We start from the raw sequence: 14,062 nt of genomic DNA, 5'->3' as shown, positions 1-14,062 counted from the left end.
CCCAGCAGAAAGGCAGAGCATTACTGTACAGGTGACCAAAGGGCAGCCTCCAACCTAAAGAGCTAAGGGGTGATATAAGGGGTTTATAAGGACTGGCAGTGAGCAAAGATAAATGTCCTTCCTCTCTCATAATTTGAGACTCAGCAAGATTTGGAGGCATCTGTCTGTCTTGAAGGATTTTGTCTATACCGACTTAGGGCATTTCATTAAACCTTTTTCAAGAAGTCTGGCATACCCTATCTTGAAGATGGAGGAGGCAAGGCCTCAGATCAAGCCCCTTCCTGTAAGGGGTCAAAAGCTGATTTATTTGGTGGTAGTTTCGGGGGAAATGACTGGCTCCATTGTCCAGGAAGACTGGGAAAACCTCAGAGCCAGGAAATGAAATTAGACAGGCCTCAGACATATGATACTCCATCTTACCTCGTATTACTGCCTAGAGACAGTGTCAGCTATCACTGAGCTTGTTGCCTCCTAGCTTCCTCTGTGAGCTGCATCCAATGTCTGCAACTTACTCTGGTGACTAAACCTGTTTCAGAAGAAGTCCACATTTGGGCAGCCCCAGAAGCAGTCCTGTCTGATCAGCCCTCCTTTCCAACAGAAAGCATTCATGGTAATCCTTGCTAATCCCACCAGATCAGTTGGCTGCAATCTACCTTGACAGCTGGGCTCTGCCAGCTTCTCCAAAGGCTCTGATCAGCATACCGGAAATGTCTCCACGAAGCCTCAGAGAAAGCATGCAAGGACATGAATGTGCTGCCAAAATTCCTTCTCCAAGGCCTTCAACTCTTTCTGACTGGTAGGGAATGCTAGGGGAGTAGGAACATCCATTTTTGCCTAAGCTGTCAAGGACAGTATGTGCTATGATGTGCTGATGTCAGCCTTCAGGTTGAGCCGAAATGGAAGGCAGATCTCTAAAGTTAGACCTAGACAGTGGCAAGGAATATATGGAGCCAGAAAGAAACTATGATCTGACTGTCAGCTGAAGGCTGATGTGAGTGCTGCATACAATGCAATGGCATGCTGAATTCATCCTTCTCAAACTCCTGGAGAATGCCTTTACCACATCTCGATGACCCAGAGTCAGCATATTTCTAAATACATTTTTGGTAAACCAGAGAATGACATTTGTCTTTTCTTATCAGTCACTGTACCATAGATGGATATCTCCATGCAGCTGCATGTGACAGCTACAAGATTCTCTTTCAGAAAGTCTCACTACCAAACACTTTACATCCGTCTGGCCTTTTTCCATCTTTTTTTTTTTTTTTTTTTAACACAGAAAATTTGACAAAATTTTTATAAAAATACCCAAAGCCCGAAAGATTTTGAGGTGCCACATCAAAGAACAACGATGTTGCAAACCTCACAGAAGAGTCCAAATAAAACATGGAGGTTTGTGTCATGTACTGTTTGCCCAGAAGCAATTTCTAGAAGGGAAGCGAGGTCAGCCTTTTATGTCCCCTCCTTATAAGCTTCTCTTGTGTATGCACATCACATCCCATGTCAGTCTAGTGAACAGACATTCTGTCAAGCTGCTACTTTGCAATTTCCTCTTGCTATGAACAGAGGGCAGGAAATTAACCTTGGCCTGAGGATGCCCAGAGAGACAGCCAATGTCCCTATCATGTCCAACTTCTTATTTTATTTAATACTGCACAGGCATGTTTAGTTGGCTAATTGTGAACATTTCCACTGAGCTCCTCCAGTGCCCTCTGTGCTCACTAATTCAGAAACCATCTCACCTAAATCACTTATTTAAGAACAAAACGATACACACCAGAGGAACTGGAGTAAGTCCAATGGGAAAAAAAAAGGTGGGCAGAGAGACAAGGCTGTCCAGAAAAATCCTCAGTAAATGTCAAGTGACCACCATTTACAAAACACTCTCATACATGGCCTTTGACAGCAAAACAAGGAGAACAGCAATGCAAACAGAGACAGCAGAATTGGGATCACACTGCCCACTGGGGGATTCACAGCTGCTATGAACACTTAATATTTGTATTACAATAGTGTATTGAGGGAACAGCTAAGTTACAAATGAGCACAGAAAGCAATACTGCAGAGGTCTGTATGTGTGTTTGTGTGTACACAGCACCTGTACAGTGAGATTTCTCTCGATCCTGCTTGAATAGTGCAATGAAACCACCATCACAGATATCTCCACAGGTATAGAGGGAATGAGAGAAAAAGGACGTGCTTGTGAATGCACCCCGCCCTACTGCACTATGTCAGCCTCACCTCCTCTATGATCACGAGAGAAGGTGAACTGAGACAAGGCAACCCTTTGACCAGGACTATTTCCAGAACCATGCACTTCTGCAAAGAAATCAAATTGTTCTAAAATGCTTCACTATTTCCTAAAATTAGGATTATTCAGTCCCTACAGAAGGAAACAGCTGCTCAGCAACCTTTACTATAACTACTTGGCCTAGCTGTGTATTTTTTAACGCTGCCACCTTCACCTTCTATGATACTACATCCCTAGCAGAGTGAAGTTTGAGTGCTGAAGGAAAGCCCTGGAGGACCCTCTGAAGCTGAAATCACAGGCGTTTTCACAGCTGCAGTATGTGGCTGAGCAGGGGCCAGAGGCACCCTGGGGAGGCTCACAGCTGCTCTGTCACTCTTGCAATGAGTTACCTCCATCACACCCTTCTGTCAACCTCTCACAGCACAAAAGCAAAAGCCTTGCTTGGCAGTGTGCTACATTTACATTCTGTAAATGAATTCAATGCAATGGATGGCTCCCATGCAAATGGGAAAATGCAGCTCTGCACTGCCCTGTAACCACTGAATTTAAGTGCTCTGACAAGTGCAAAATACGCAACTAACAAACAAATAAGAACACGAATTCCAACAATGCATTTTGTTCTGCAAAGATGCAGTCATATGTGAAATTACTCCCTGCTTCTGAAAGCATGGAGGGTAAGAGGGGGGAGGGCAGCATTCTGTACAAAATTTGCATCTTACGTCAGCATCTCTACATTTTATTAAACAGAAAGCATTTTCAACTAATATGCCAGCAATACTCATAAAAATATTTAATTAAGGTGCTAAAATAGAGAGTATACTCAGTTCTTTCCCTGGAATATCAAATCAGAAATTAATTATTTTATTATAAAAAAGGAGTCTTCTTCTTTCTCAGAGAATCATACAGTTTTTTCAGGTGAACATTAAAGATTACTTTTTTCAGAAACTGAAGCAGATGAATCCACGTTGGTCAGAATAGGGCAAGTACAAGCCTGCCATTAAGGCATTTTAGTAACACCTGAACGTGTTCCCAGCAAAAGGACTTGGGATTCAGCAGACTTGGTTTTAGTGTCTTGCACTGGCTCTGAGCATATCACATCCACATTTCAGCCTGAATCTTCTATACTGACTGCAGATTGTTTTATCTGTTTCAAGATTTCAGCGCCCTCAAAAAGGTACTGCACCCCGAACATTCCTCTTGTAAAACTCATGCTATAATAACCTGATTCAAATCACTCTTTCTTCTCAAGAGACTATTGAGGTTGGCTCCAGTGAAACCAACAACTTCAGACAGCCACAGCAGGGGAGGAGGAAATAGCAGTATGTACTTGCACTCCTGATAGTTACAAAACTATCCGTTTTTGAGTGAAAATGTAAAACAGCTTTCAAAGAAGTATACTTCTGCAATATAGGGCAGTCTGGACAAGCAGCACCTATTCCATGAATATTTCATCTATACTGGAGAGCAAAAAGCCTTAACAACCTACTTAGCTGCTGCCATTTATTTGATTTTGACAGTTCTCACTCATATGTTGCATTTTATGTTCTAACAGTGTAGTTAAAAATGTACTATAATATATTTAAGCTTGCAACAAAAGGCTTGAAGGATTTAATCTGACTTTTTTTTTAGACATCTTGCAGTCAGGAAGCACATTTTGTTAGAAACCAGTCCTTTCTTGCTTTGTGGAAAAAAAAGTATCCTTTTATCCTTCAATTTTGCAAAGGAACAGAAGCCGCAGATTCCTACCAAAGCCAAGCTGTTGTTCAATTGTTTTGCAGCTGGTCTGGCAGGCACTGCAGAAAAGTGTAATATGAAAAGGTGGGAAAGGAGGACAACCTTACAGAAGGGGAAGTCATATATATGAAATGCAAAATTAGAAGCAGCCTAGAGGAATGCGTGCACAACGCAGAGAGGTGACTCTGTCTTTGCTGGTGAAGCTGGCTGGCTTTTTCTGCGGCGTGAGACAGCAGTGGCATATGCTGGAACTTACAGGGGGCACATGTGGATGTGGGCAGAGGAACAGAACTTGAACTTGTGAAAAGGGACAGGGTGTCAATGAGAGGATTCATGCCTGAATGTGTGTGTTAATAGGGTGGGGGTAGGGAGATCAGTCATGCTGTGCATCCGAGGGAAAGGAGCCTGGAGGTGCGCTGAGAGAGTGGAGAGGATGTGTGCTGCTTTATCCCTCTTTAATTACTTTTCAAAAGACAGTGATTTCCCCTACCTTCTGCAAGTACAGGACTGTCCCCTTCAGCACAGCGTAAAAGGTTTTCCAGCCTCGTTTTCCCCGGGGAGCTGGAAAGAAAACAAATGAAAACCCATTTAAATCAGATCCATTTTTATACTTTGTCTATGCTACGGGAGAGCTGTAGGACACATTAGTCCTGTGTTAAACCTCCTTTGAACTATCTTTTTCAAAGGACAACGCAACTTAGCACACTGCCTGCATGTCACAGTGCCTACATGTACCTGCTGTGAGACAGAGTAATACAACAACCCTGATGACAGCCCTGGACTGGATCAGAAAGGAACAGCAGCAATGCAGAAAGCAGGCCACAGAGAGACAGAGACCCAGTCTTTGTGCTCTTGAAGAGAGGCAGACATTGCCCCTACACAGCTACGCCTGAGCTCTGCACCACAACAGTTTTCAGAAAGAAGCAGTCTTTCTACATGCCACAGCAGGCTGGCAGGAGCTGCTCAGAACCAGTGGGATACTACACAGAAAGCAGTGTCTCCCCAGAGCATCATCCCCCTTTACTGCTGCTGCAGTCCCAAGGTGGCATTAAGAAAGGAGAAGGGTGCCAAACCAAAAAACACTCAACCCCACAAGAAAGCAGAAGTCAGTTAGAGGTTGAAGAACATAACAGAGACAACATATCTAGCCCATAAATTCCTAGAGACAAGCAGTGGCTGGGGGGGGAAGTAAATTCAGCCTGAAGGCTGAAGGAGCTGGGGGGGGAGAAGTAAATTCAGCCTGAAGGCTGAAGGATCCAGTCTGGAATTCAGGTGTGACAGAGCCAGAGAATTATGTGCAAGCTGTACAGTCACCAGAGACCAGAAGCCTACATCTACGCTCACTCCCCACCAAACATCCATATAGTGTATTACTGACACTATACCGAAATTAATACACACACAACTAAAGAATGACACTCAGAAAGGCACCCCATTCTGATCTGAAGACAGAAAGTGAAGATGAAGAGGTTACAAGTCCCTTGTCCCAGAGGTTAATCATTCTCATCTTGCAAAATGGGCCTTATTTCTAACTGGCATTTGTTCAGTTCAGCTTCCAGTCACTAGCCCCTGTTACACCCTTCTCCTCTAAGTGCCTAGAGTGCTTTAGCCCTTAGAACTAGGTTCCTGAAAAATACAGATGACCATTCTAGCACATCACTTAATGAGAAATCCCACACAAGTTAATCTCTGCCCTGCAAGGACTCCAACAGAAAATGAAACTTGAAAAAGTCTAACAAACAAACAAAAAAAGTTTTATCAGCACCTGGAAAACCAGAATGCAACTTTTTTGAGGAAGACAAACCTTTAAATTGTACAGGAACTTCTTAAAATATGGCCCTAATTGCATTACTCACAAAAGTTATCTCCAGAATGCCAGTGACCAGTATGCTAAATAATGAGCAATTCTGATATTTATAATTAAAGAAATAATTTAATAAAGGCTACCAGATACAATTACTCATTAAGGTTGAATAAGAAGATGTTTAATAAAGACTAGTCTATTTAGAGTATCCAATCATCACAAAGAATTAGGTCAGCTTGATTTTGACACCTCTGTCTGAATCCAGTTGTCCAGCTGTTTGCTTCCATCTTGAAAATACTGACCTCCAACTGTACCTTCTAAAATAGACTAGCAAAACATGTGAACATCAAAGAGCTTAGCCTGAGAGAGATTGGCTGTTGCTGGAAACCCATCATAAAGCCAGACTTTGTCTTTGGGATTTAGCCTACCAATGTGAATCATGAGTAGGCAATCATCAACAGTTACTGGGGAAAACACAGATGCTCTGACTAACCTCAGCTTTTTCCAAGATCTATAGACAACAAATTAAGATATACAAACAACAAAACACACACAGGTGCATCAGAGGCCCTTGATGATTAGTGCATCACAAACAGAAGTAGGACAAAAAGGGAAGAAGATAATTAAAGTAAGTAAGGGACACAGCAGGATTATTACAAGAAAGGGGTGGGGAGGAACTGCATACTAAAAAGCTGTCTGCTGCCAAAAGCTGCTACCCTTCACTGGATATGTGATCCATGGCTGGGAAAGTATGGAAGGGAACAGTATCTTCTAAACAGAGGTAAAGAACAGCATTCCTTTAAAGACAGACCCAGAGAGGAGGGGAGATCTGGAACAATATGGTGCCGCATAAGGAAAATGAGAATTATATTACTGCAGAACAGCTACTGTAATTCACTTGAAATTATTTTCTATCTGTAAACCACTATACTAAGTTTTTTTTAGCCCAAAAATTCATATTGCTTTGCTGTATCACATTACTTCCTATACTTATGCATTAGAGCTTCTGCAAATGGGACTGAACATTGCAAATTCTAGCCTAACAGTGAGAGTGTGATAATGCAGTTGTGTTACCTGTTATTGCTGCTATTTCCCCTAATGAAGCACCACTATTCGCCTTGAGAAGTAAATGGGTTCATTGGTAAGTGGCATTGTGAAGAGTAACAAGAAAATAACACATTAGAATTGAAAAATTACTCACTTTTCTTTCCATCCATATCTGCATGGATTTTCCGAGCCAGAAATCCAGTTTTATACACGGCAGCACTGGGGTCATGAGGGATGTCCAGGAATGGGTTATTTGAATTGCCAATTCGACTGACAGCCTTTGTCTGGTTGCCATTATCCTTTTCATCTGTACCATCCGAATGTGATTTTTTTTTCTCTTCTTCATCCCTTTAAAAGCAGTGAAAATCATGCATGAAGGACAGACTGACCAGCAAAGTTTCATTTCAGCACTTTTCGTCAAAATATACCTCTCTCTTTATAGGGGGCCATATTTAGGGAGAAATCTAGAAATATATCAAAATATAGACTTATTATAGCACAGTTTCAGTTCACCTACTTTACCAGCACAGGACACAGATTTTCAAAAAGTACGTTTCATTATTGTCTCGAAAGATAAGACTTCAAGAGTATTCTGTGTCCTCCAACTTTCCTATTTTTAATTCCATGTATTTGAGTGCTAAAATGGGAAATATTTACCTGCTGGGTTCAGCAGAAAACCCCCAATTTTTTCATGAGCTTATATGTAAATGAAAAGAATTAGAATACTACAGATCACTGAGGCTTACCCCTTAACTTAGCATATGAAACACAGACTCTACCTCTTTTTCTTTATTTTCCTCTGCAGACTAGCATAAAATTAGTAATTTAAAAATAAAAACGACACTAGGTGCATTATGTCATCTTTACTTTGGAAACAAAATGCTGCTGAAAATGTTACTTATTAGGGCAATGTATTCCACAGAGCTCCTGGGGACAACAATGCGAGTCACAAGAATTGCCTGACTAATAAATACCTTTTTGCTTGTCACAGGCAAAGGCTAAAAAGGACTAGGCAACCTAGAAAGTATAGAGTGTCCATCACAAGAGTAGGACAACAGTTTTCAGAGAATAGTCCAGGTTACAGAGTAGCTCTTTATCCTTTGAAATCTGCATACATTCCCCTCCAGGAGCCTGGTGTGATAGGGAGTATGAAGGCTGTCATTGGAAAGTCGCGGTAGCAACGCCTCCTGAGACCAGCACCTGATTTAAATTTTCGAAAAATCATTTGAGCATAATGATGGCTAATATTGCCAACCCACTGTGGGTGGGCCTCAGCTTGAGGCATCTCACTGGCATCAAGAGACTGGCAGAGAGAGCAAGCTCGAGCAGATCTTCCAAACACATTTCTATGTTCAAAGGCACGTACTATGTGATGATTAGCAAGGCACATATCAATCCAGAAGCTCCTTTAGGAATAAAGTGCTACCATGGCTGCTTACGGGAATGACCATTCAAAAAAATGTCCTCCAAGACTGCAGGCTGCAGAAACAAATCTATCTTATCCTCAGCTCTGCTGCTGTGGAAGCTTATTATCACCCTCTACAACTACCTGAAAGGAGGTTGTAGCCAGGTGGGGGTTGGCCTTTTTTCCCAGGCAACCAGTGAATGATGAGAGGACATAGCCTCAAGCTGTGCCCAGGGAGGTTCAGGCTGGACATCAGGAGAAATTTCATCACTGAATGTGGTTAAGCACTGGAACAAACTTCCCAAGGAGATGGTGGAGTCACCATCCCTTCAAGTGTTCAAGAAACAAATGGATGTGGCACGTGGTGAAAGGGTGATGTTCAGTTAAAGATTCTACCTGATGATCTTGGAAGTCTTTCCCAAACTAGATGATTCCAAACAAAATTATTCTATGATTCTATGAAATGGTCTTTGGGGAAATAACTTAAAGGAGGTAAAAGGCTAACAGACTGATTTGACAATAAGGAAAACAAATCCAGAAACATGGGGGCTGAATTAGTGAACTCTGTAGTAGCAAGGAATGTTCTCAAGCATTTAACTTTGATCACCTCATATAAAATTATAGAAATACAGTCAGGAGGTGCACCATATCTTCATGATGTTGTCTTGCAAGGTCTCCTAATTAAGAGGAATGAAACTTTTACTTGAAGATCTGATTCCTTCAAGGAAAAGCAGTCCTTGCATTTTTAGCCTACTGATGTGTGCTTTCCCACTCCAGCACAGAAAGTTCTACAAAAATTTATTAGCCAAAGCAGTAAGGACTTCTTCAAGTATGCTTTAGTTGAAGCCCTCTCCCAGTTGAAAAGGTGTAGGTGTTTCTGACAATTTTGTTTGTCCCCACCCTACATGAGTCTACTCACTGGCTGCTGGTAAGTCTGAACCACTGTGTGTTATATGTTTTTTAGATATATGCCCATTCCAGAAGCAAATTCTCTCAACATGACTCTGAGGCACTTAATCCAGACTAAAATCTCTCAAAGGGCATAAGCACACAGGCTGATTTGTCACACAGAAATGCCTTGTGAATTCTGGGATTTCAGCCAAGGACACAGCAGATTTCTCCTTGTCAGCAGAGACGAATTGCAGTAAAAGGCTTAACACTTTCTTGGAATAAACTATGTCCTTTGGAGCTATAGGAATGAATTACTGTATACTGATCAATTGTCCTGTGGGAATATCCAAGTGCCCTTAACCAAGCAGCCACAGTGGTGTGATAAGCAATCCTCTGGGGGATCTTGGACACCTCTAAGAGCTGGGAGCCGTGCTCTTAAACTCAGCACTTCTAGGGTAGCTGTTAAAATAGGAATTCCTCAAAAGACATGGTGGAAAGGACAAAATATCTGCTGTCACAACTGCTGGGAGCACTGAACAAACCTTTAACTGGTCTTTTGTTCTATCACGAAAATGGGATTTTTTGAGACCCAGAAGCTTCATTTCTGAGAGCTGAGTGCTCTGACAAGATGCACGAGGGCAAGATGCACAAGTCTTCAAGAGGCAATGAAGGGAGACAGAGAGGCAGGAAGGACTCATTACACACAGGAAGTGGATGAAAACCAGGGGATCTGGGACTCATTTGCTCAAACACTCAACTTCATGTTACTTCAGTGGTCAAACATAAGAAGAAAGCAAGATGATTTGGAGGAATGCCAAAGTAGCAAAAAAAAGTTCAAGTATTAGCTTTTCCTCGGGTATCTTCCAAAGTTGGCTGAATAGATAGGTCCCAAATACTGTTTATCAAGGATTTAACCATCTGAGCTTACTTCTAACAAGCCTTTGGGGTACTTTTGCAAGAAAGAACTGCAGAAAATTCAGAGGGGGGGTCCTCTGGATACATAATCTGAAAATTGATCTTTGTTTGAAACCCTAAAGTGTGGGGAGTGCGGCTACCTGCCCATCCTCAGATGGCTCTCACAGATCACCCATGTGCTGTAACATCCCCAGTGTGAAGTGGGTAAGAGTCAGTGGTGATCTCTGCGCAGGTATGTTCAGAATTGTGGATGCAGTGTCACACAGGCATTAGCTCAGGTCCTTTTGAAGGGCAGGACCACTGCCTCTCTTTTACATTTCATACAGGAAATAACACAATCCTTGTGCCTTTAGGGAGGGAAAAACTCACAATGGTTCCAACACACCATTCAGTATGCAAACCATCATCATGAAGGTCCAAATTAGGCTTGCAGAAGTCTTATGATATTTTCTGCCCCTGATCAGCAGAGGAAAATCATTCCCTGCTCTGGGTCTGGAAGCAATTGCTCTGGTGACTCCTCCCTGATGACTGAAAAGGGTTGATAGCTGCAAAACTTCTTTTAAGTCCCACTTTCCATTCATAGGAAATGGGACCCGCAGTGTCTCTTCTCTGCAGGGTATTGGTGACAGGAAAAGGTTTACCATCTGTAGAGTTTCTCTAAGATTCTGTTTATGGCACATGATGTTTGCAAGGCTTCCCAAAACAAGAGGCTTCAGTTCCACTTCTGTAAGCTTATCTCACTGGAAAAGGACCTAAAGAGAGAGCAGCCCTCTGGCTGCCCATGAGAACCAGCACACCAAACCCAGGACCTGCTTGTGCTATCATCTGCAGTCACAGCATTGAAACAACAATGTTTTCCTTCCCAAAAATATGTGATAGCTGACAACTACAAAGAGTTGGCCCCTTATTCTCAAACACATAGATGTGAAAAAAAAGAAAATTCAGATGTTGCCATTTTGGTGAAGAAAAGCATCTTCTGCCTCTCCCAAGAAGACTCTATACAAGGATGCCCCATTTCTGTCTTCTGGGAGAAAAGCACCAACTGATTCTCTCAGTAAGAAAATTATTTCTGTACAATCTATGGTCTGATTTGAGGCTCTGCCTCAGAAAATTCTGAAATGACTGATCTGGAACGATGTGGTCAAGCTCTTAATTTTTAAAACTCTGCTTCATCTCTGCATTTGTTCAAATAGCAACCTTATATGACACAGCAGAAGGTTGAGTTCATTTAAATATTGCAATTGAGAAAAATTCATGTTTGTAACATGCATCCATGAAACTAACAGCATCTGTATCAGGAAATTGACTTGAGAGAAGTTTTGGTATCTTTCCCAGGGGGAGGAGGGAAGAAAGAGAACCAGGTTGAATACCACCTGACCCCACCCTAAAACCAATCAAGAAGTTGCAAGCAGGAAACATCCTAGAACTTTGAAGACAAAAGTTAATTGTAACAGGGAGAGATTTCTCAGTTTGACCTAGAAAAAGGTGAGCTTCAGCAGAGATGTCTTTTTAACTACCCTAATCTCAGCAACACAGTTTGATTTGTCAGCATCTCTTTCCCACAATTACCATCTGAATGACCTGTTTTGTTTTGGTTGAAAGGAGATAATTTTTAAGTGTAGTCTATATAAACAAAAAAAGAATATACCTTGTCCCTGTAAACTTCTCTGGTTAGAGAAGTGTGTAATCGGCTAGTTAAAAACCAAGTGACTCTCCTGAAAACTACACTGTTCTGCTGAGAGGAGGCTTTTGGGACACAACTGGCTCAAAGGCAGCCATTTGGCTTTAGCAATTTTGCAAGCAGTGCTTTGGGAGTACATATATTAATTCTAGATCACCTGTTTTAAGATGATGATGTTTTTATTCCTATTACTTTCAACAGTAATCAGACACAGTATTACAAACAAAGGAAAACAAAAATAGCCACCATGACATTTCCATGTAGACATCATGCAAATAAAACATAACTTAGCTCTGGCACTTCTGTAACCAAACGGATTTTTATTTTTCAGCTTAAAGCTGACAATGATCAGTGTGAAAGCCAAAGAATGAAAAACACCTGAAAACCTTGGGATATAGTATTACAGACAATGAAGGGATGTTAGGATGCCAGGCAATGTCTTTCCCTCTATGGCTGGATCTCCTCTTCTTAACCCATTCCAGACAGATCAACCAGCTCAAAAAAACCTCCAATGAAAGGACTTCTGTACTTTATCCAGGCAAACCTGTGCCTTGGTTTAAATTCATAGCCAACCTTTTTAAAGGTTGATTTCAAATTTCCCTTGTTTCAAATTTAAGCCCATCCACAACAGACATGAAGAACAGTTCACACCTTTGGGGTTTGCAGTGTGGAGCAGAAGTGTGTTTTCAGGATCCCACATTCACCAGACCAGTGTAAATTTCAGGTCAGATCTCTTTACTTTACAGATTATGGTATGTGATTCACTTTTAACTTTGTGGAGAACTCGAACCAGGCATGACTGCAGAAGAACTGTAGTGCAATTCTCTCTTCATAGCTGTACTCATGCTTTCCTGTTCAAAAAGGATAAATGAACACTCCTACTGAAAGTCTTTGGAGAACATCTGCTGATTAAGGTGTCACTTCTCGTGATTGAAGTCAATAGTAGCCTTTTCTTTGCGTGGGCTTTGGATCAGACTGTAATTCTACTGGAAATGTACTGCAAACTGCATAAGATGATAACACACCTAGCTCACAGCTAGTAAGATAAGGATTGGATAACAGTCCTTCCCCATCTTATGTTTCACCATTACCCTTTCCTGCCTATGGACTTACTGATAGCCATTAATCCACTAAATAATGTACTTCCAGAGTAGCTCTTAAACCTTTGCTTAGCTGATGAGCAAAGGATCCTCAAAGGATTTCTGGCTGGAGGAAAGGCATTCCTTCGAAATGCCAGCATTGCAGGAGAGCTTATACTGGGGTTTGCAGTCCTATCTTCACCTTTGCCTCACCTCCTTCTTCTTACCCTGCCAAGTGCATCATGGAAGCAAAGGAATCAGCTTTGGAAGGGAGATGGGATTTTCTTTGGTCCCACCAGAACAAAACTGACCATGCTTCCTTCCTATTCAGCTTTCTTTGCAGATCACAACAGTAGAGCAAAAGATATATGTGTCTCCTCCCTCAAGCTCAGGCAGTCCCAGGGCTTCTTGGGGTTATTATTTTATGCCAACCACACATCTCTATAAAAATGAAGAGAAACATCTTCACACTTCCTCTTCCAGCCAGTACTCTCAGCTCTAAAGGTATTGACAATGCCCAAAATGAGCTTTGTTTCTCATCATGGAAATTAATTGTAACATTATTCCTAGCTATGTGTCAATCTCAGATTGGAGCAGACAACTGGTACTCTGAGCATTTTCCTGTAAGAAAGTAGCTTTATACCCACTCAAAGCCTTATTTAAGAAAAAGTCTGAATTATCCCTCTTCAGCCTGCTTGGAATTTTCCCCCAAAGGACATGGACTAGACTATGTAAATGTCAAAGCAGTTACCACCTATACAGGAGGCAAGATCTCATAAATCTCATGAACCTTGACTGAGGTTCATGGGAGCAGAGCCAGTCATGAGCCAGTTCCCACCTGGAGGCTGCCCAAGTGTATTAGACACGGTATAGTTTCTTGGCAAGAGCTGGAGGAAAATTCTGACATTGAGAAAGTCACATAATGGATTCTGCTGGTTCTAAAGTACCTGTGACAGTGTCTGGCAAGCAGCTTCGGTGTGACATGTAAGATTCACACAGCATGTTCCAGGTCCAAGACACAGTCTGTGAAAATGTCTCCCACCATGACTTTTAATGCTCATCAGAGATGGCACTTCTTGCTGATTCTCATTAAAAGCACACCTTCTTTACTACTCTGACACCACCTAACACATTTCTAAACTGGGGCAGCAATCCCACTTGGAACCAGCTGCCCTTGTGAGACTGCACACCCTAACAAGAAATTTGTTTGCAAAGCCTGAACTAAAAACAATGAAGATCAGAAGCCACTGGGCCT

General features: G+C 41.9%; 1 protein-coding gene across 6 annotated transcripts in view; it reads right to left on the bottom strand.

Moving 5' to 3' along the window:
* LOC100220878 (PH and SEC7 domain-containing protein 3) overlaps window positions 1–14,062 on the bottom strand; it is a 115,158-nt gene that overhangs the window by 21,918 nt on the left and 79,178 nt on the right. For 5 of the 6 annotated variants that reach the window (XM_030257937.4, XM_030257938.4, XM_072921918.1 and 2 more), the window contains 2 exons: window positions 6,991–7,184; window positions 4,476–4,546 (listed from right to left, as the gene is read on the bottom strand). In XM_030257937.4, coding sequence (XP_030113797.4) covers window positions 4,476–4,546; window positions 6,991–7,184 — 265 coding nt within the window. Of the gene's footprint in view, window positions 1–4,475; window positions 4,547–6,990; window positions 12,580–14,062 lie in introns of those variants that run through there. The other variant, XM_072921916.1, reaches the window with a different exon arrangement.

Source organism: Taeniopygia guttata, chromosome Z, assembly GCF_048771995.1.
Source record: "Taeniopygia guttata chromosome Z, bTaeGut7.mat, whole genome shotgun sequence".
NCBI lineage: Eukaryota > Metazoa > Chordata > Aves > Passeriformes > Estrildidae > Taeniopygia > Taeniopygia guttata.
The sequence above is the reverse complement of the archived record's forward strand: the minus strand, read 5'-3'. Positions and strand labels throughout refer to the sequence as shown.